This window comes from Numida meleagris, chromosome 1 (assembly GCF_002078875.1).
Source record: "Numida meleagris isolate 19003 breed g44 Domestic line chromosome 1, NumMel1.0, whole genome shotgun sequence".
Taxonomy (NCBI): domain Eukaryota; kingdom Metazoa; phylum Chordata; class Aves; order Galliformes; family Numididae; genus Numida; species Numida meleagris.
In genome coordinates this window covers 58,484,276-58,505,874 of record NC_034409.1, presented here as the reverse complement: position 1 = coordinate 58,505,874, position 21,599 = coordinate 58,484,276, and the positions used below count along the sequence as shown (strand labels likewise).

General features: G+C 40.4%; 1 protein-coding gene across 4 annotated transcripts in view; it reads right to left on the bottom strand.

Moving 5' to 3' along the window:
- PTN (pleiotrophin) overlaps nucleotides 1–21,599 on the bottom strand; it is a 76,259-nt gene that overhangs the window by 6,785 nt on the left and 47,875 nt on the right. For all 4 annotated transcript variants that reach the window (XM_021388575.1, XM_021388583.1, XM_021388587.1 and 1 more), the window contains exons 2-4: nucleotides 18,459–18,568; nucleotides 16,790–16,963; nucleotides 15,707–15,868 (exon numbers count right to left, since the gene is read on the bottom strand). In XM_021388575.1, coding sequence (XP_021244250.1) covers nucleotides 15,707–15,868; nucleotides 16,790–16,963; nucleotides 18,459–18,567 — 445 coding nt within the window. In that variant the 5' untranslated portion in view covers nucleotide 18,568. The remainder of the gene's footprint in view (nucleotides 1–15,706; nucleotides 15,869–16,789; nucleotides 16,964–18,458; nucleotides 18,569–21,599) is intronic.

Sequence of the window (21,599 nt, the reverse complement as noted above, 5' to 3'; positions counted from 1 at the left end):
GTGTATGCAGTGTACCACCAGTTATCCACAGTAACTTTCACCATAATAAGGGGTAATGCTGTGTTCTATAGGTAGAAGAAATTGACAGAGAGGCCTAAAAAAATGAATAAGAAATCAAGATACTTTTGTACCACATATAACCTTGTAACAGGGCAGTTAACAGCTCTGAGAGAACTAATAAATCCTCATGAATATCACTGTGAAATGCAGAAAAAACAGGTACTACAAAGAAATGGAAACTGGGTTGCTGTGAAGTATTTGTCTGGAAAGAAAACAGTAAGCAGTAGACTCATATTTGCCTTAACATAGGTTTCACTGATAGACACTTCCCTCCTTTTAATTCTGCCTTTGTTCCTTCTTTCTCAGAGGGAAAAAGAAAAAAAATCCATCTCAGGTGAAGTAAAATCCATCATCTTGAATGAAAAAGTGAGCACTTGCTCTTTAAGGTGGTCTTCTTTGTGCATATGATTAATTTCTCTTTGGCCAGTTCATGTAACGTGGACAGTCAAGTAGCTGTCAACTGTGGTAAAACTTGCCGCAGATTTCCAGGGATTTAAAGCCAAACGCTACACGGTGTGGGAAGCATGACAATCTCAATATGAGTACGCAAGCTTCAACTTTAATGCAGTACTTCCTAACATATATAGAAACGGAGTTACACCTGGCAAACTGCCATTGGTGGGGCTACCCCAGCCCCGTCCCCTGATTGGTAATTACAACTTGTTGAACAGACAAAGCCAAACAGCAACTCCCCCCCACACACCCCACGGCTAACTCCCTGATACTTCTGTCCTTGGACTCCGCCCCACCCAAGGAACCCTAGGCCCTGCCGACCGTCCACCCAGAACTACTCCATACACACACTCTGCAGTACTTCCTTGCTCGTACAGTTGCTCGAGTGATCCATGGCCACCCTGATTCTGCAACAAAAACTAATTTATTTAATTAAAGCCAAGGAAGCTCCGTTGATATCCTTCACCTACAAATAAGGCTAAAATGCCTTCAGGAGAAAGCAAACTTTGGTCCTCCCATTTCTCTTACAGTTGTTTTTCCTGTTCACTATTTTTTCAGAGGAACTATGTTTTCCTTCAACTTTTCAACTTTTTTAACAGCACAGAAATTGTTTTGAATAATCCTTTAAGCAATGTGAGATAAAATATCCGTTTCATTTTTAGCCACATAATCAGCTCTAAAATCTTGTTACCTTAATTTTTATTTTTTTAGCATTTAAAGGCACAATAATTTAAAACAAGAAATAATTGTTTTCAATTTGAAAACAATTTATTTTTCCCCTACTACTTTGCTGTCTCCCCTTCTAATCTCTTTTACCCAAGTCTTTCTCTAAATTTCCCATTATATCACTGATCCTCCTGGATTCTGCATTGCATTGATTGATCTCTCTTTCTCAGAAAGAAACAACATTTTATCAATACAGTAGTTCATCAAGACAAGTGCAAGGATTTGTAAAATCTATTCAAACCTGGCACAAAAAAAAAAAGACACTCTGTAGACTTCAACTACATTCACCTACATTCACTGAAAGATGTATGAATGTGGGCTGACTACTAAGAGTACACTACCCAAGAGAACAATATGTGCAGCTCACTTTTGGGATGATGTCACTTATTACCAGGACAAGGTTTTATTCAGCAGTCATTTTTGATCACATCAGATCCCCACCTCAAAGACTATCTGTCTTGCACTTGACTTAAGGTCCCAGCCAGATGTCTGTATTTACTTCTCAGTGAAAGGGAGAAGCTAAACTCACTCCGTTGTCCACCTTGTGATAATCAATCTGCATATCACACAAACTGCCAAATCCATCTACCTACACAGGGAAGTGTTTCTGCTTGATGCCTTGGGATAACAAAATGCTCCCACCTGGGAGGTAATTCCTCTCACATTGAAAATACTCACACTGACAGAGGTTAATCTTTCAGACAGTTAAGCTGTATTGATGCAAAGAACACTTACTCCATGAAACCACATGTAACCTCAGAGTTGTGGCAATATAAAAAAAAAAAACAGCTCAAATATTTCCCAGTCCTTAGGCTCCTTAAATAACTCTACCCTAGACATCAATACCCATATAACAACCCATTAAAATGTTGCTGTTCATACTGTCTTGTACAACTCTGCTCACTTCTACCCTCCACCTGCCCTGACTGTATTCAGGCAATGAATTACAGTATGTCCTTGGCTAGCTGCAGAAAGTTGCTTTAAGATGCATTTTGTTCATGTTTTCTCACTGCTCAGACCTACACTATGCATTTGTGTCATTTGGGCTTTCATTGTACTTATGTTCATTCACTCTAGACTGCTGTCTCAACTTTTATGACATGTTTAAAATCATCTTACAAGCCACGCTGGGATCTATGTCACCCTGATCACTTTGCCAACATTCCTCTTTCCAGGGTAGCCAGACACACTACACTGAAAGGATCACTCTGACAGCAATGCCATCCCTGACAACACTCTTGAAAGCCCTAGGCAGTTCAGAGTTCAGTACCAGTTACCTGAAAGCACAACATACCCCTGCTATAGGCATCTACCAGTTAAGCGGGGGAAAGATCTCCAAGATTCACCACCACGAATAATCTCCTTCATGTTCCTACTCCATACAAGAAAATTACGCAGATTAACTTCACCTTAGCACAGATTGGATGCAAGACCACCTCAGATATTTCCTGCCAGGCCTTTTAATGTGATCACAGCCTGCTGTCAGAATCTGCAGTAACTCATCAAGCTATGCACACTGAAAATAGCCTTTATGATAGGGAAGCCGCTATGGTGCTCTCCACATCTCACTCACACCATAAAGCAGTTTGATCTCAGTGATGTTTGGGGCTGAGCCAGAAGGAAGCAAGAAAAGGAACATGGTGAACAAAGCCTACCTTGAGCAGAATGCTACCATCTGGAAGAACCCTGGGTTAACAGGAGCTTCCTTCACCTCACCTACCCACTCAAAGCAGAATTTGTAAAGACAGAGCTATGAACTTTTGCATCAGCTGTGTATTAGCTACAGAAAATGTATTTGCTGTAGACAGGTGCTACCAAGAATATCTGGAGTCACTACAATGAGGTGATCCAAATAGATGAAACCCAGGTTCAAACCAGATCATGCTAAATTTTTAATCTGAATTCTAATTTTAATCTGAATCTACACACTGCACCAGCTGCTTCAAAAGTAGGTGGTTTGATACGTTTAGTACTGAGTCGGACATTTACTGGAGGTGTCTTTATGAGCTACATAGGGGAATTCAGGACCCATAAGAGGAGGGAGGCATGCAGAAAGCAGGATCACTGTCTGTGCAGTGAAAGGAAGGACACAAATAGCTGTTTGCCTATTGCTCTGAGTGCGCTATGTGATGTTGCCGCTGCCAAACTATCCTTCCACCTCTGGCATGGGTTAGCACACAGCCACAGTGAGAAAAGTAGCAGTTAACTATAACCTGTCCAGGCTTCCTTCACATCAAAGAAATACTTAGCTTTAGCTTTACCACCCCTATACATCCTTGCGGCAAAACAAAAGGACCAGGAGAGTGAGCTATGCATGGTTCAGAATATTAGTGAGAATGGTAAAACCATCCTCAATTTTTGTGTGTTTTATATTATGTGCTTTCTGCTGTCCCTCCTCCTTCTCTCTTATCCCACAGTGAGAGAGCTCTTGCACAGCTAGAGGCTAGAATCCTGGACCTGGGCACATGCAAAGAGCAAATTCAGAATACTTGTCTGTTCCTGCAGAGAGCAGCAATCAAGCGCTGCAAAGACATCTAGCTCCCCCCAGAACTCAGAGTACTTCCAGTGCGATAAAAACACCCACGTAGCACAGTACAAATAGCCCTGCAAGAGCCAGCTGTGTTGATGCACACACACTTGATTTTGTAATCATTCAACAACCTGAACAACCTTATGTTTAAGAACTATTCATAGGATTAAAAGCTGCATTGTCATGGGCCCAAATCTGCATGAAGATCAAGAACAAAAATGCAGCGAATTTAAGGTGAGGACTTCACTGAGTAAACAAATTAATCTGACAAGCAATTTGAAATGGCAGCAATTCTCCTTAAATAACTGTCTTTATTCTGAAGCTTCATTCTTACTATGCCTGCAGTAAAGGAAAGTAATTATATCGAACAGGAGCCATGTACGATGTGAAGCCACTATTAATGAATAAGGTACAAAAAGGAAGTAATTGCATTTTAATGGGAGCCAAGCATAGAAAGCCAGGACTTGCATGTATTTATTCTCCTTTGTTGTGAAGAAGGTAAAAATTCACTCATGGCATTGCTGAACTCCGATACATGAGATCAAGAAGTGCCCCCCAAAAGTTGTAAAAACCCATTCAAAATTTCAAAAGCTGTGCTTACAGATGGTTAGAGCTAAGCATTTCAGCACAAGATGTTCAGGACATAGTTTTCTCAGGAACTAGCGCTCTGTCCCATGCAGTACAGAGGAAGACAGGTTTCCGAAAGGGCTCTCCCCCTCTCACTGGGGCAAGTATCCCAGAGCACTTGATTGCTGTGGTGGTGGTCACTGGGTACAAGACTCTTCTCAACTTTGACAAAAACAAGGATTTTGTCCCTTGGTGGGAAAAAAAAAAAAATCACTGTACAGGGCTTCACCCTGCTCCCCAGGAACAGAAGCAGTACTACCTCATGATTTCCATGATTACAGAAGCAAATCTGTTGATTCTGAAATACCACTTAAATGTGGTATTTCTTCTACCACTATAGAAAGGAAGTTAGTTTAAGGAAGTTATTTTAAAGGTGCAGGAACTGACCATCCCCAAGTCACGGAAGACAAGCCAACGGGGAAGGAGACTAGTCTGGCTGAACAGAGACCTTTGGCTGGAACTCAGGAACAAAAGGAAAGTTTATGGTCTTTGGAAGAGGGGGCAAGCAACTTATGAGGATACACTACAGATACATAGTGAAGCTGTGCAGGGAGAAAATTAGAAAAGCCAAAGCCTGGCTAGAACTAAGATGAAAGACAACAGTTAATATGTCTATAATACATCAACAGTAAGAGGAGGGGTAGGGAGAATCTCCATCCCTTGTTGGACATAGGGCAACACGGTGACCAAGGACCAGGATAAGGCTGAGATACTTAATGCCTTATTTGCCTCAGTCTTTAATAGTAAGGCTAGTTGCTCCCTGGGCACACAGCCCCTTGCGCTGGTAGATAGGGATGGGGAACAGAACAGGCCCTGCATAATCCATGAGGAGATGATTTTGGACCTGCTCCGAAAGCTGGACACACACAAATCCATGGGGCCAGATGGATTGCACCCTAGAGTGCTGAGGGCGTTGGCAGATGTGGTTGCCAAGCCACACTCCATCATCTTTCAACAGTCCATGCTAACAGGGAATGTCCCGGTGGATTGGAAACTGGCAAATGTGACATCCATCTTCAAAACGGGCCAGAAAGATGATCCTGGTAGCTACAGACCTATCAGACTCACCTTGGTGCCAGGGAAGGTTATGGGACGAATAATCTCAGGAGCAATCATGGATCAATTAAAGGTCAATCAGGGGATCAGGCCCAGTCAGCATGGGTCTATGAATGGTAAATCCTGTTTGACAAACCTGATTTCGCTCTATGACAAGGTGACCCGCTTAGTAGAGGAAGGTAAGGCTGTCGATGTGCTCTACCTGGACTTCAGTAAAGCCTTTAACACTGTCCCCCACAGCATCCTCATGGAGAAGCTGGCTGCCCATGGTTTAGATGGGCATATGCTCTGCTGGGTGAAACACTGGCTGGATGGCCAGGCCCAGTGGTCAATGGAGTTAAATCCAGTTTGCAGCCAGTCATGAGTGGTGTCCCCCAGAGCTTGGTATTGTGGCCGCTCCTATTCAACATCTTTATTAATGATCTTGATGAGGGGATTGAGTGCACCCTCAGTAAGTTTGCAGATGACACCAAGCTGGGAGGGAGACCAGAAGGTAGAAAGGCACTACAGAGGGATCTGGATAGACTGGATTGATGGGCCAAGGTAAGCTGCATGAGTTTCAATAGGGCCACGTGTTGGGTCCTGCACTTTGGTCACAACAGCCCAAGGCAACCCTACAGGCATGGGGAGGAGTGGCTGGAAAGCTGCCTGATGGAAAGGGACCTTGGTGTGCTGATGGACAGTTGGCTGAATATGAACCAGCAGTGTGCCCAGGTGGCCAAGAAGGCCAACGGCATCCTGGCTTGTATCAGGAATGGTGTGATGAGCAGGACTAGGGAAGTGATCCTGCCCCTGTACTCGGCACCGGTGAGGCCCCGCCTCAAGTACTGTGCTCAGTTTTGGGCACCTCAGTACAGAAAGGACATTGAGGTGCTGGAGCAGGTCCAAAGAAGGGCAACACAGCTTGTGAAGTGCATGGAGAATATGTCCTATGAGGAACAACTGAAGGAACTGGGGCTGTATAGTCTGGGGAAGAGGAGGCTGAGGGGAGACCTCATTGCTCTCTTTAAATACCTGAAAGGTGATTGCAGTGAGAGCAGGGTTGGTCTCTTCTCACTGGTAACAGGTGACAGAACAAGGGGAAATGGCCTCAGGTTGCGCCAGGGGAGGTTTAGGTTGGATATCATGAAAAACTTCTTTACAGAAAGGGTTGTTAAGCACTGGAACAGACTCCCCAGGGAGGTGGTTGAGTCACCATCTCTGAATGTGTTTAAAAACCGTTTGGATGTGGTACTCAGGGACATGATTTAGCAGTGGGTTCTTAGGGTAGTATGGTTAGGTTGCAATTGGACTTGATGATCTTGAAGGTCTTTTCCAACCTGAGCAATTCTGTGATTCTGTGATTCTAAAGAGAAGCATTTACTTACTCCAAATCAGTTAAGAAGTAAAAAAAATACTACGATAGCAATTTTGTTCCAAAATGAATTCTTAAAAGGCTCTTTGAACAAAACAGCATTGTACCGGATAGAAGCAAAAGCAATACTCCACTAACTAAAACACCATAGAAGGCAACTCTCCAATGAATCAATGACCTTGATGTGATTTTTACTTGGTTAATGTATTACTACTGATAATATCCCCTGCACATAAGCTCTGCGTTGTTTAATAACTGCCTCTTGTTGACTATAAGTCTTTCTCAATTTCTCCAAGTCACTCTTCTTCAAGCAGGTTTTGTGCTGTTTCTCTTTTTGCTCAGCTTACATTCAGGATAGCCTTGAATTTGTTCCCAGCTGAACACAGCATGGACCCAATTCAAATTGAAAGGTGGAGCTGCAGGACATATGCCAGAAAGATACGGTATGATATGTTATCTATAGCGGAACAGCTAGATTTCTGCTGGTTACAAACACTAATATATCTGAAAAAGAAATGGACCAAAGAGTCATTTGTGGAAAATGGATCTCTAATTTTCTTCTCATTTTTAGTCTTAATCACATGTATCCAAGACATTAAATTGTTCAGAAGATCGCTCCTGCTAAACTTATCAAGCAGTGTCTGTTTTGCACTGGGACACTGCTGAAGGGGTCTGTCTAACTGGAAAGTCATTTCCAGAAGTGGGCCACTTTGTTCTTCTGCTTGCTTCTTCTTATCATCTGGTGTATTTGCTTTGCTGATTTAGGTAAAGGACATTCTTACTATTCTTTGTCATGTTCTACACTCAGCACAAGAGAGACCCCATCTCAGCTGGCTCTTCAGCTGTCTGGCTTTGTGGTACAGAAGATCCATCTTAATACCCCTGAGACAGGTGCAGGAATAGACTGATACATTCAGAGTTTACTTTGCATTCACATGTCTGCAGGAGACTGCTGAAAACAAAAAGTAGTAACAATCCCGTTGGAGTTTGGCATTTCCCTACAACCACAGAGAAGCAAAATGCTACACTGAGGCAGTTCTTATGTTAAACTGAGAGCAGTAAACAGCTATTTAGCAGAAAATTATTTGTGATGTACTGTGAATAGAAACCTCATTTTATGCAGTTGGCTTCTAAAAACCAGACATGCACATTTCTCAGCTGTGCTCTGTGCATCTGCCCCACCCTGGTCTACCCTCAGGGCAAGGGGTACAGATTTTGCTTTGGCCAGTGCTCCACAATGAAAAGTAGCCTACAAAACTTTTGCAGGAAGCACATATAGAAGAAAGGATATAGAGAAGGTGATGTGGAAAATGAGATTGAGGAAGAAAGAAGGAAAATAAAGCTTGAAAGGAAAGGAAATGAAGAACTAGAAAATGAAAGGACAAAAAGGAAGGAACAGAGCTTTCTCTCTGTTTCACTGCTGGGAACAGTAACAAGTGTAAACATTTGCTGATGGCATATCTTTTATCACAGTAAGTCCCACAGCTTCAGGCATTTCCACGGCTCAAGGGCAGTGACTAATGCCAAGGAGGCTGGACTGCTCCTCCAAGCCAGGAAAATGAGACAATGAGCATGTAAGAGAATTGGCACACACAGGGCTACTGAAACTTTCTCCCAGAAAGGTCTGTATTAAATACTAAAAGAAACTCCTGCAGGCACAAGAGGGTTAAACAAGAACATTTGTCACATCCAGTTTTTTGTCTTATGTGTTAGCACAGAAAAAAAGCATCTGGAATACAAACTAGAAGGTAAGAAAACATGGAGGTCCAGGCTTCCTGTGAAACTTCCCAGTTTTTTTCTTTTCAAAATCACCTGTTAAATCTGCAGAACAACTAAAAATTGAAAAATACTTCTTTTAAAAATATATTTATCTTTCTCCCTCTCCTACATGCATTTACTGCTCCCTGAAATCAGGGATGTATGAATCAAAATGGCAGTGCAACTGGATGAAACACTCAAATTATTTGTCCAAAAAGTCTCATTTTCCAGACGTACAAAAGCAGTCTTGAGATAAGCTACAGGGGAAAGCCTTCAAGAAACATAAGGAAGGAAATGGAACCGGAAAAAACTCCATTAGAAGACATCAGAATTTCATTAGCTTAGGCCTGTGCTGGCAGCTTACTAGCAGCTTGAGGCTGGTCCACAGCATAGCCATCATTCTGTTTCATTTTTCTTATATGGCTTACCCTTGCTCCCACTTAAATTAATGAGAAAAATCCTATTTCCTCTTGTTACAGCAACAAGGAGACAAGTTACAGAAATGTATCTCAGAGACTAAAGTTCTCTGTGAGTTTTACTTCATATTGAAATAACAAGTCTCATCCTCAGACTAAGAAAGGAAATGCAACCAAGAATTTAGTACCCAGTCTCACCCCTCTGGACCACCATTTCTCCTCTTGGTTTTCACATTTCTCAGCTCCATTAGACATAAATTATTCACGGAAAAACTGCCTCTCACAATGCAGTGCTTAGTACAATGGCATCCTTTTTCAACCGGGGCCTCTGGGCACTCATGCAATACAAATAATCGTGATGATAGCAACAATAATAACAGTCAGTCATGCTGTTCCTGCTGGGCATCCACTGCCAGTGTTTGTCCCACAGAGCTCAGATTGCTGCACTTCACTGAAGGTTCCTGGTCAGTGCCGGGGGGACATTCCTGAATGAGGCTACTTCATGCCTTCAGAGAAAAACTTCCTAATTCACCTTTCAGGTTTTTGTTTAACTATAGCAGCTGTTTCCTAATATGAGAAAATCCCTCATTTTTGTATCTAATTAGTTTAAGTAGATCCTATTATTCTGCCTCCTGTAATACTAATTATTACACTAGCTGCATGCCTGCATGACTAATGAGTTACATTAAAGACGGGGAGTTCTGCAACCTTCAGAGGGAGATGCAAGAAGAGAATGATGCCAAAACAGGAGACATCAGCATCTTTCAAATAAAACAAAATCACAGTCCTAACAAATCATTTATTCTCCCCCTATGTTTCCTCCAGCTACTCTTCAGAGGAAGATATTTCTTTGCTGCTTAAAGCAAAGGGAGGGAGGGCACCACAGAAAAAGCAGATTGCCCACCCTGTAAAATGAAGTGGTCCACAAGCAGTCAGTTCTTTTTTCAGTGCTGCACCCAGTTTGTCTGAGCGACAAGTAGCTGCATATCAGGTGAGCAGTTCATTCAGAAATCATCACTGCGAGCTCCTTGCAACAACCAGCAGCCAAGAGCAGACAGTCTGCCCAGGCAATGCTGTTAGTCAGATGTCCTCTCTGCAGGTAGGAATCAAAGCTGTAGTGTCCAGAAATCACATCACATTCTGCTTCTGGCACCAAAGCAGGGACAGGGATAAATCTGCTCATTAACAAATCCCAACTCTATGTTTTGACAGCAAGCTCCCCTAAGAAGACGTAGGGTAAGCTAATGTCAAACACTGTCATAAATCCACTGAGATAACTAACATCAAAATGAGACCCTAGTTAAAGATGGTAGTTCATACACCCTGAAGTAAATTGTCACATTCAGATAATCGCAGACTGGGAAAAAAGGGAGCAATTGCTGCTAGTGAGAACATGCAGCCAGGAGTTAACAGCTCCTAGCTGAGCACGTGCACCTGTTACTGTAACTGTATGACCCTGAAAAATCATTTAGCCCTTCTGACTTTCAATAATTATTTTTGTTTAAATTGTACTTCCTCAGCTCTACAGAGTGATAGTAGGGTTACCTGTTTGTGTTCTGGAAACTGTTCCTGTAAAGTTTCCTAGATAGAAGAAGTGATGCAGTGCAGATTATTTATATTGCTATTAACTCTTAAATAAAGATTTTCAAACAATGGGAAATTAGTAAAAACACTAAGAGTATAGTCTTTACTGTAGGAGCACATACACTGCCAAAGACAGGGAACTGACACATTGCTGGAGTCATATGCTACACCTGATCTTCATTACAGAAAAGAGATTGCAGCCATTATCATCTATTGCAAGCCTTGCCTTCCTCTGAACAATCTTTAAAAACATGGGTACTGGATGACATGATCTTTAGATGATACTCCAGTTATTAAAGACAACAATGGCAAAAGCAGTATTAATGTTTGCCTGCCCTAGTTCAAATTGTTTTCCTTTGTCCAGAGCTGAAGTGAGCCAGAATAGAGAAACTCATAGATTAGATACACTGTATATTGATAAAGAGTTGGGGAGGGAGATTTACTGAGATCTAAATACAGCTGGGTGAAAAATATCAGAGAAAATAAAGGAAGCTAAACCCAAAAAAATGAAGAGTATGTTCCAGAAAAAGCGGGTAAATTGCTTATCCTATTTAGTTTTGTCTTTATCAAAGATCTAAATAGTTCAAGGTGCAAGAATTATGGAGAGAGAGAAAGACAGGAAAAATGAGAATGACAGAAAGACTGAGTGAAAAAAAGAAATAAAGCCTACCAGCTCAACAAAAATAAATTCCTCCTTTCTCAGCAGCTAAACCAAAATGTTTCCTGAATCCTGACAATATCCCATTCTTTTCCTCTCTGGCTGGCTGGAACCTGAACAATCATCAATCACGTTTGCGTGGCCATGAAGTAGGCCAGATGGAGATTGTCGGAAGCGATTTCTGCTCTTCAGTGCAAGTTGGCCATCAGAGCAGCTGCTCAACAGAAGTGCCTGATTCTTTTGCATCCATCAAGATAGTTGAGGGAGAACTTGAACATCCCTGGCACTTGAGACACTGATTAGAATATGCAGTTGTGTGTACTAGAGGAGAGGCGTATGCCTCCTCTTTTATCCTTTGATAAAAATTATCCTTTCATCCTTTCCAGCCTTTGTGACAGGCTTTCTCACGACTTCGTTTGTGTACTAAATAAACAAACCCTGGTGTCTGGGATATCACTGCCACAGCACTGCCAAGCTCTCTGTCAAAATTGATAGCATTCAGGAATGTACACCAATTTTCACTATTTCAGCACAGCAGCCCCAGACCAAGATATTGTCATCCAATCCAAGAACATCTCATCAGAACTATGGAAAAAAAAGAGTTCGTTAGAGATCCAGATAAAATTCAAATTCCTAATTCATCATTTTCTCTCCCTCTTGAAACCAGTATTAGAGGTTCTCTAATAACTCTTCTCTTGCAAGCAGTGAGCTCCAAGACTACAATCCATTCTTAGAGTCAGCTATTCAGAAGAAAAACACCGAGATGGAGCAATTGCTAATAAGGAAAACATACAAAAGTTTAAAGGAAAAAATATCCAGGAATTAAAGTTATTTTCGAAACTTCAAAAGATTCAAATAGATTTTAAGGCTTTTCCATGAATGCTGACTAATGATAAACCCATAAGAATTCTTAGATCACCAGCTTATCAGAAATGCATTGATTCCTAATGCTAATAAGGATGTCCTGGCTTAATTTAGTAGAAGTCTTGCTGCAAATCAAGGAAGTTCTGCAAAAAAAACCCAAAACATACTTTTGTCAGTGAATTTGACAAACAACCCTTGGGATTTTTCTGTATGTATAATTCTTTTTTTTCTGTTAAACATCGATCAAACTCCCTGAAACAGTGCTCAACTTGTAAAGTAGTTCAGTGAGAGGAGAGAGAAACAGGATTCATGCTACCAGCATAGCTTTGCTATGTTCATGGGCTGAAAAGCAACAGCAGAGCAGCATTTCTAGATGACGTCGGTTTATTTGCTCTATACTCAAAGAGCAGTGAAGGTGAGGAGGAACTTCAGCTACACTATGAAAATGTGCCAGATGAAATCTGAGACGCAGTGCTGCACTGGCCAAGTCTAGATGAAAAAAAATCTGACTTCATTCATTCTTGGGGTTCTTAACTAATCATATTAATTCATTTAAGAAAAAAAGTATTGGGGGACTATTGTGGAGGTCTCAGATAAAGACGTCTGCTCCACATGCAAGTTGTGATCAGAAGAAAAATATTTTAGGTTACTTAATGAGTAAAACTATGAATAACAGAAAGAAGTATTATAATGCTGTTTTCTTTTTCAGCACAAATCTGTAGAGGACAAACTTGAAACACTGTGTAGCATCCAGTCACTTCATCTCAGAAATTATTTAGCAATAATAAAAGGAATTTGGGTGAGTCCATTAGAAAACATTCTTATCACGGACAAATTCTTATACAGCAAAATACTTAAGTCATAAGTTTTAGTTTTAAAAGCAGGCAAGTGAAAGCAAATAACAAAAGATAAATAAAGCCACAATTGATTGGAGAACGTAATGGGGGATTTTACTCCCCCTATTTATAATACTAAATCAAATGGAGATCAAATGTAATGGAGAGGTTAAAAATATGACTGAATAAAAGGCATGGGAAAGAGGGCTAGTCAGGAAAATTATTCAAACAAATCTTTTTTTTTAATATACTGCTATTTTTCCATGAAATATTCTCAGTCAGCTAACATCTACTCTTGGTACTCCCAGCCTATTGCTGTCACAGGTGTTATCAGTGATGAAGTTCTCGAAGCCTGCACCAATCCTAAGTGTAACAGTTTAGCAGTAGAACAGATTCCTTTAATCAATAGGATCCTCACTTATGATTCTGCTGTCAGTGCCCACAAATGCTAGAGAACCACTGCCTTTCTACTCCACACAATCACAGTGGGAAATGATGGCAGCTGATCAGCATTTACAGGTCTAGCCGCATATGAATGCAGACTTTACACAGCACTACATCTCAGGAAAAAGACTGCTGCTTCCAAATGACATATTATATGTTTTCTTCTCTTGTAGTCCTGAGTCACTGCTGTGGAGCTATGGAAGAAAAGGGAGCCTAATATGTATCTGTAGTCCATTTCAAGTGCTCAAGGAGTAACCTAGATCTTACTTCTTGGTTCCAAAGGATTAAATATGTTCTATTCTAACTATAGATTGCATACAGATTATTTTTTCCTTTACCTAGATACAGGCAGGGACTTACCTCCAGCCTGTAATTTCCCTCACCTCAGGAAGAAAACAAAAATATTCTTCATTTCAGCACTCAGATTTTAAGTCAGTAATAAAGTTCAGTAGGGCACATTTCACACAGCATTCAACTGCTTGACCTAATTTCTTCTTCTAGTTCCTCCTACTACTGTCAACACGCTGACCAGTGTAGTTCCTAAGCAATTATACACACAGATCTGCGATATTGACTACTTATCTCCAGCTCGGGGCCCAGGTGGACTGCAAGTGTTTGACTTCCACACTCCCTAATGCCAACAGCAGATGAATGAGCAGGTGGCACAAAGGAAGATGCTGTAAGATTTCTAACACAATTCAGGAGAGCAGAATTTCTGCCCACATTTATTATTATTACAAACCTACATTTGTACCTATTTCAAATCAAATGAAATCAGGTTTCCTGTTTAACTAGCACCACATAACTATCTTGCTGCAGATGGTCACAATCCAACTTTCAGCACTAGGGGAACTCCAATCCAGAAATTACACAAGCTCTACTAGGACACTGCATTTAAAGTTATAACGTGAAATGGCCCTGTACCAACATCATCATTGCTCTACTTCGTTTCCCTCTCTCTTCCACCAGCCATCAGTAGAGCCTACTGACTCCATGGAGGCAGGATGAGGCAGAAGGCTGGGAGTGGTCTGAGCAGCAGAGCCCTTCTGGCAGCACAGCAAGAATCTTCAGTCAATAAACTCCCAAATGCATAGAAATTTGCTCAAAAATAAAATAAAAAAAAATAATAAAATTAAATCCTTCCCTCCTAACTAATAAGCAATAAAATCATACAGCTCCTAGCCCTTGTTGCTTTTATTCCCACTTTTATTCCTCCTCAGTATCTTCCATGCCCAAATGAAGATATTTATTGCTGCTAACTCAACCAAGCCAACTGGTCTCCGGAAACCTAGTTGTATGTTTTCTGCTTCACAGCTTGCATTAGCTACGCAGGTTCTAGACTCAGCACTTATCTGGTAACTCCGCTGAAGGTGCGCAAGGTTGCACAGGCAGAGTGCTCCACAGATCACTGGTGCACCACCACCCACAATTTGAAAATTGCTCATCCAAGTTCCACATGTCACCTCTAATCACGTTTATTCTTATAATTATCCAAATATTCAAAGCCTGGAATGTTTTTAACCTAGTTGGTTTTCAGCAACAGATGCCAGAGTAACATAGCTTGTGTCATTTAAATAAAAAACATTATTTTAGTTGCTCAAAGAAGATCTCACAGCTTTAGCGTCCACTATAAATCATCCTACATATATAACACCTCTTATTCCAACAAAAGAGTATATTAAAAGGTCTTAATAACTAGAAAGAAAATAAGTTTGTTTGAGAGACACTAGGAAACAAAATGAAGAGCATATGCCTTCTTTTGTACTAGGAATTACAGTCGCTTGCAGTTAAATAAGACATTCTGTGGTCTCATCCCTGCTGTCTTTGAATAAAGAATGTATAACCCAAAAGGTGCAGAACACCTGCATACCCTCTTTTCAGCATGCAGTGAGAAAAATGTCCCTTGAACACTACATGTCCAGAAGGAATGTAGTCCCTTTTTCAATTCATCATTATTCGATACCAAATGTCAGTATGAAAGGTGTGTTTGTCTCATCAAGAGATGTTTTTGCATGCTGTTACTGAAGTGCTCCTGTCAACAAGTGAGTTATGAAACACATCTTTACTCTGAAGGTCTACTGCACATCAGCAAACTGGTGGCAACACATGTAGTCTAAGGTTAAAATTTGGGTCCTAATCTTCAGTTCACCTCTTGTCTGTTACTTTTCATTTACTATATAATGGGGGAATATTGCCTGCCTGACATCTGGCAGACAGGAGAGTGCAGACCAAGGAAAGGCTAGGAGAGCACAATCTCCTGTTCCTACTGAAGCATGTGAGACATCACAATTCCATCGACCTAAATGAACTACTGTTCAACTTTCAGAAAATTGAATTTACCTTGAGGTTTGGGTTTGGTAAGCTTCCCACAGGGCTTTGAGATTGTGACAGTCTTCTGACAGTCAGCATTATGAAGAGCTCTCTTTAGGTTCCCAGTTCGAGTTTTCAAGGCAGTGTTCAAGTCACATTCTCCCCAGGCCTGGAACTGGTATTTACACTCAGCTGCAATGAGTAAATAAACTGTGAGTTTTAAAATACAAGGATTGAGAGTGAAAACAAAAATGTTATCAGTCCAATAGGAAAGAGTAACATTATAACCACTCTTTCAGCCCAGCCAGCCTGTGCTTGTAGACAAAAGGATCATGCAACTGGAGAAAGGAATCTCAGAGAATTTTTAAAAATCCTCATTTTTGCATGGATATTGTGTTATTGTCAGTATAGAATGTACGTAAAATGAAAATGTATTGAACTATAAAGATACACAAAAAAGAAAAAAAGAAAGAGAAATGAAAATGTTGTTCAAGTTCTATGTGATTGTCCCTCCATTTGTGTGATGCCGAAGGTTAAGAGATAAGGGTTGAATAGTTTCAAGAATGTATGTGCAACTATGGTCTTGCCAACTCTGAAACTGCTGCACTGATTGCTTTGGAAAGGTCACACTGATGTCAAAGCCATATAAGCTGTTTACTTTTAAAAAAAAAAAAAAAAAAAAAAAAGCAGCTAACTTTGCAAGAGTTGCAAAGATCTGAGTTCCGGACAGACATCTTGTCTGGGACAGGTCTGCAGTATCTTTCTCAGTTGCTATATGTGAACCATTGTAGTGACCATAGCTGTGAGACAACAGATTATTCTTACACTGATGCCTTAAATAGGGTTCTACACCACGAGAAAATAGATTTAATAGTGCTGCTGGAATACTAAGTTTACAATATGTATATTATCTGGATTCTCTGCTGGAGGAGCTGCTTTGCTCTGAGGATGCCTTTGCCTTCTGATGCCTTAAACGATTTACTTGCAATAGACTTGAAATTTGGAGGTAGCTTGCACCTTATAGACATTTGCAGAGTGAAGAAAAATATATAGTCTTTCTTCACCATACTTTAGCAAAAGGAAAATCCAGTCCCTTGAAAATGTGATGCTTACCTCCAAATTGCTTCTTCCAGTTGCAGGGAATCTTACACTTCTGAGTCTTGGTGGTTTGTTTGCACTCTGCTCCAGTGCGAGTGCCCTCGCGTGTCCCCAGGCCACAGTCTCCATTGGTGGGCACACAGACACTCCACTGCCATTCCCCACAGTCAGACTTCTTGGCCTTTTTCTCTGGTGAAAGACAAGGAAGCAAACCCAAGTAAGAGAAATGGTCAGCACACACAGCTGATAGAGAAATGTCTCTTCATGAAACAGTCACAGCACCTGAAAGAGTGAATATAGAAGATGTTTGTAAAGCTGTTTCACAAGCAAAAGATCTAGCATGTTCTTCACAGTTCTGCAGAAATGTCAGCCTCTTAGGCTTTAGCTCCAAAGCAGGATCATTCAGAGTCAGTCCCACTACATCTAATGCCCAAAGCAGAATCTCATCTTCAGGATGGAGAATCTACACGTCCTCAGGGACCACTGAACAAAACACTCAGAAAAGGATATTCCTCTGTCTCCAGAGGCTGATGGCATGTAAATATTTTCAGTTTCATCTGGAGCACACCACGCTGTACATATAAGAAATTTATGTGCTGACATTGTGTATTGGGATTTGAGCACCTCCTGGAAAAAGCAGAAACTTTTCACTTGGCGTACACTGTGTCACATTTTATGCCAGAGTATAACCAAATCTCCAAAGGAAAATAAGAAACTACGTGTAGAAGGACATGTTAATGCAAGATAATTATGGTTCTTGATCTTCCTACATGTAAACAGTCAGAATTTGATCAGAACACCTTGAAATGCTGATGTCCTATTTAGGTTTTGTTTCTTAGGAACAAAAGTAAGTGTTGTAGGGACAAAAGTAGGGACAAATCCAAGTGTTGGCAAAAATAAGTAAGGCCCTAAATATCACATGTAATTTTAGATAATCTAATATAGAGTGATTTGCACTTTAGCTCTTCCATAGTTTATAGTGCTTCCTTACAGCTAGAAATTTACACTGGCTAGAACTGCCCTTTTTTGAATGGGAATACTAATTCTTATAGACTCACAAGTCATATTAACCAGTGTGTAAGCAGCGTGTAAATGACAAGACCTTAAGGAAAATGCCATAAGGTGCGATTCTTAAAAAACATCAAAACTTAGTTTGATAGATGTGAATTTTCCACTCCAGGCCTGTCTCTATTGCAGTGGGGTCTGAGTTCATCACTAGCAAAAAGCGGTTACCACTGGATGTCTGGCTAACTGTCTTCAGTACAGAGTTAGTTCAGTCCTTTATTGGAGGATTTTCATTCACATGGCACTGGTGTGGCATTTACATATAACATAGCAAATGAGTAACATGATAACTACTCTTTCATTGTTCTTGTGTAGTTCTCCCTAAACCTAGCAGGAACCTATTTTCTCAGCAAATTTTAAAGAAAGATGCCTTGCAATGCCCATTCTCTGATAAAATGAGGACTTAGTCTCTGGTGCTCCCAAGCTGCCAGCTTTCATGGAAACTAATTTCTGTTTTCCTACTGAACACGGGAAAAAATGTCACTGCCACAAATCCCTATCATGCATGTCAAAAGGTTAATGAATGTCTTGAATTTCACAGCAAAACCAAAAGCATTTTGTATTCTCCCACACTTGCAGACTACCTCAGGGATTAACCCTGGATTACACTGGACCTTACCTGGTTTCTCTTTCTTTCCAGCCTCAGTGGTACTCACTGCTGCCAGAATGAAAACAAGTGCCAGGAGAGCAGCCGTGAACATTCGACGTTGCTGTTGTTGCTGTAGCATTCTGGGGAGCAATGAGAAAAAGGGAAACAGGTTTGGTTAGATTGCAAAAGGTGGGACTCCATCAAAATGGCAGCTACAGCATTTTTAGGAAGCTGTGCTTCGGGGCCAGAAGACACATGGAAGTCAAACATAATTAGCTACTGGCAGAATGGGCAATCACCCTCCATACAAAGAGAATACAGAGATTTTTAACATTTATTTTCCAGCCCCTGTACCAAATTCCTGATGAGCATTATTGATGTTATGGATGAGTTTTGCCACAGAAGAGTCAATAATTATTGTTCTCTGTCAGAGAATCGAGACTCGTGATGGGCCTGGAACTTATGTTTCCCGACATCTGGATGTGATTTACTGTGTAGAGCTTCACACAGAATATGTTTTGTGTTACATCTTACCAATTAATACAAAGAAGCGAATCCAACACCGTCTACCTTGCAAGAGTTCAAGTTCTTATTAGGCTTACTCAACATCTGAAAAGAGCTTTATTTATGAAAACAACATATATAGGTAAATGTGATGCATTATTTTAATTGCTATTGTTATGTTGCTACCTATCATTTCCTTCCCCTACAGCTAGTGTCTCTTTTTAATATCAATTAAGCTAATTGCCTGAAGTGCAAAATGGGCACAGAGGTAGGATTTCAATACACAGAGACTATTCATAGCATGTTAATAAACCCAAAAACTGGATTTAGCAAACAAATATTCAAATATAAAAAGGAATTAAAATTGTTTGCTTAGTGGTGAAGCATCAGTTATTAGCCAGTCATCAAAAGTCATTCAGAACAGGCTGATGTAAATAGTTCTTCCACATACTTCCTTTGCACTTTGTTGTAATTTGCATTAGCACATTTTGGTATATTTTACCTGAAAGCATGGCCATAACAGCTCTATATGTGAAAGCACCATCCTTTCCTTTTCCCAGAGACATCTCTCTGGTAGGCAGTAGGGTTCCAAAGTGGTGGAATAGAGGTAGCTTGGATGGAACGTTTCTCCATCTTTTTTTTTTTTCAAACCAAGGCCTATGCTATGCCAGAGCCTAGGAGGAAGCATCAACAGCTCCACTATGATGGCTTTCAAACCTAATCTGATGCCTCAGATATTTTACAGGAAATATGAGTTCATTTTGCTAAGCTTAGCAAATTTACGGGAGAAATAATTCTCACCATGAACTAAAGACAAAATGCATCTGAAATTTAATTTGGCACTTCTCAGTATTCCCTGCTGGCAAAAATCTTGTTCAAAAGCAACATAATTGTAATTGACATGAACAACAGGAGTGGAATCCACAGCACAAGGACTTTATTTTTAAGTACACAGCTTTAATATCATGCTAGAAGCCAAATGAGAAAATTTAATTGTTTTATTTAAATAAAGTTAATGTGAAAGCTGCAAGATACCTGGCATTCAGACAGCTGAAGTTGCTCTTATTAGCACCAGTTTGACTTACTTCAGAAAATAACAGGTTCTATCACAAATAAAGGACCAGGGAACTCAAACAGAGCCTGGAGCTGAAGCACATACTGATCCTGTGTGAGCTTTACTGTGTAGTTTTTCTTTCTTTTGCTGTAATTTTCCACTTAGAGATTCTCATATTTAAACAATGAACAAATACATGAGGAAATAAAATATGCAATAAATAAATAAATAACCAATCTGCCTTTTAATTTGCCTTACCACACAAACTTTTCCTCCATAACTAAACATAGTCACAACATTGCTAAGACCTCAACATTCTCCCTTCAGCCACTATCCCTTGGAGAAACTTCACCATCAGTAGCACTGCATCTCACCTCTCATCCCATTTCCACTACAATTTCTCACTTCTCTTCCAAATAACTAACTCCCTAGTTGGAGTACTAACAGCTCATGTGAAAACACACAGGGAAAGACAAATAGTTCTGTAATCTGGAGACACTGTCAGATGGTGAAGGAAGGCAGCATAGGGGCTTTGTAGCACAGGATGCCACCACATGCCAGAGAAGCATGTGCTAGAGAGGCTAGGAAGCTTCCTCCTACATCACTGCTGCCAGCCCCAGCGACCTGGGATGTGGTAATGCACAGCCTCATGAGCTGCCAGAATCACCAGGAGTTGTAAATAATCTATTTCTAGAGAAGATGCCTCATGTTGAGTTGACAGAGATTTAAATTCAAATTTCATCTATATTATTTTCCTAACTGTCAGGAAAAAATACCTAGTTTGTGGAGTCTGAAATACTCCAGAAGCCTTATAAACAAAACCCTATGAAACCCTGATGTAGCGTATTTGCCAAAGACTCCAGGTTCCTCTTCAGCTGAAATCCTTGCCAAGTCATCTAAGGAAACACTGAACCCACAGATATGTGTATCCCTCTGGCAGAGAGAGACAGGCTGTTTCCTGAAGTGCCTTTGCTATTAATTATAAGCAAGTGGGAAACTATGTTGAACAGAATGATGCTTTGTTTCACACCACACAAACACATTGAATCTGATGTAATGTGTGAGACTACAGCAAATTACATCATTGTTTTATACATGATAGATCAGCAAGGGCACATACTCTCATGAAATTACAAGTACCTCCTATGACCTATATATAGTGCCTATTAAATATTAAGTATTTCTTCAGAAGGACAGAAAATCCCGCACATCAATAATTATTCAAGTAGAATCTTCCATTTTTCCTGCAAATATTTCATTTGGTCATTAAAATGATGAGGAGAAAAACCTGTCAATCTGGACTTGTTTTTGAAAACAACATATTCTACTGAAAATAGCTTCTTCTTATTTTTCTTCTCAGAACTTAAGGTGTCAAGTTTTTCCTTTTTCATTAGATTCTGTGTTAATATTTCCAGTTCAATCTCTGATTTAAAGAACTGCCAAAAATATTACTAGCCAATGGGCTCATTTTAGATATTTTGATTTTTGTAACGAAACTTCCATTTACACCAGTGGAAAAAACAGATCAGGTTTCATGAAGATAAAGTATTTCTAGAAATCTATATGACAGCCCCTAAATAGAACAAGGTAGCAGAATTTAAGCAAATGGTGGT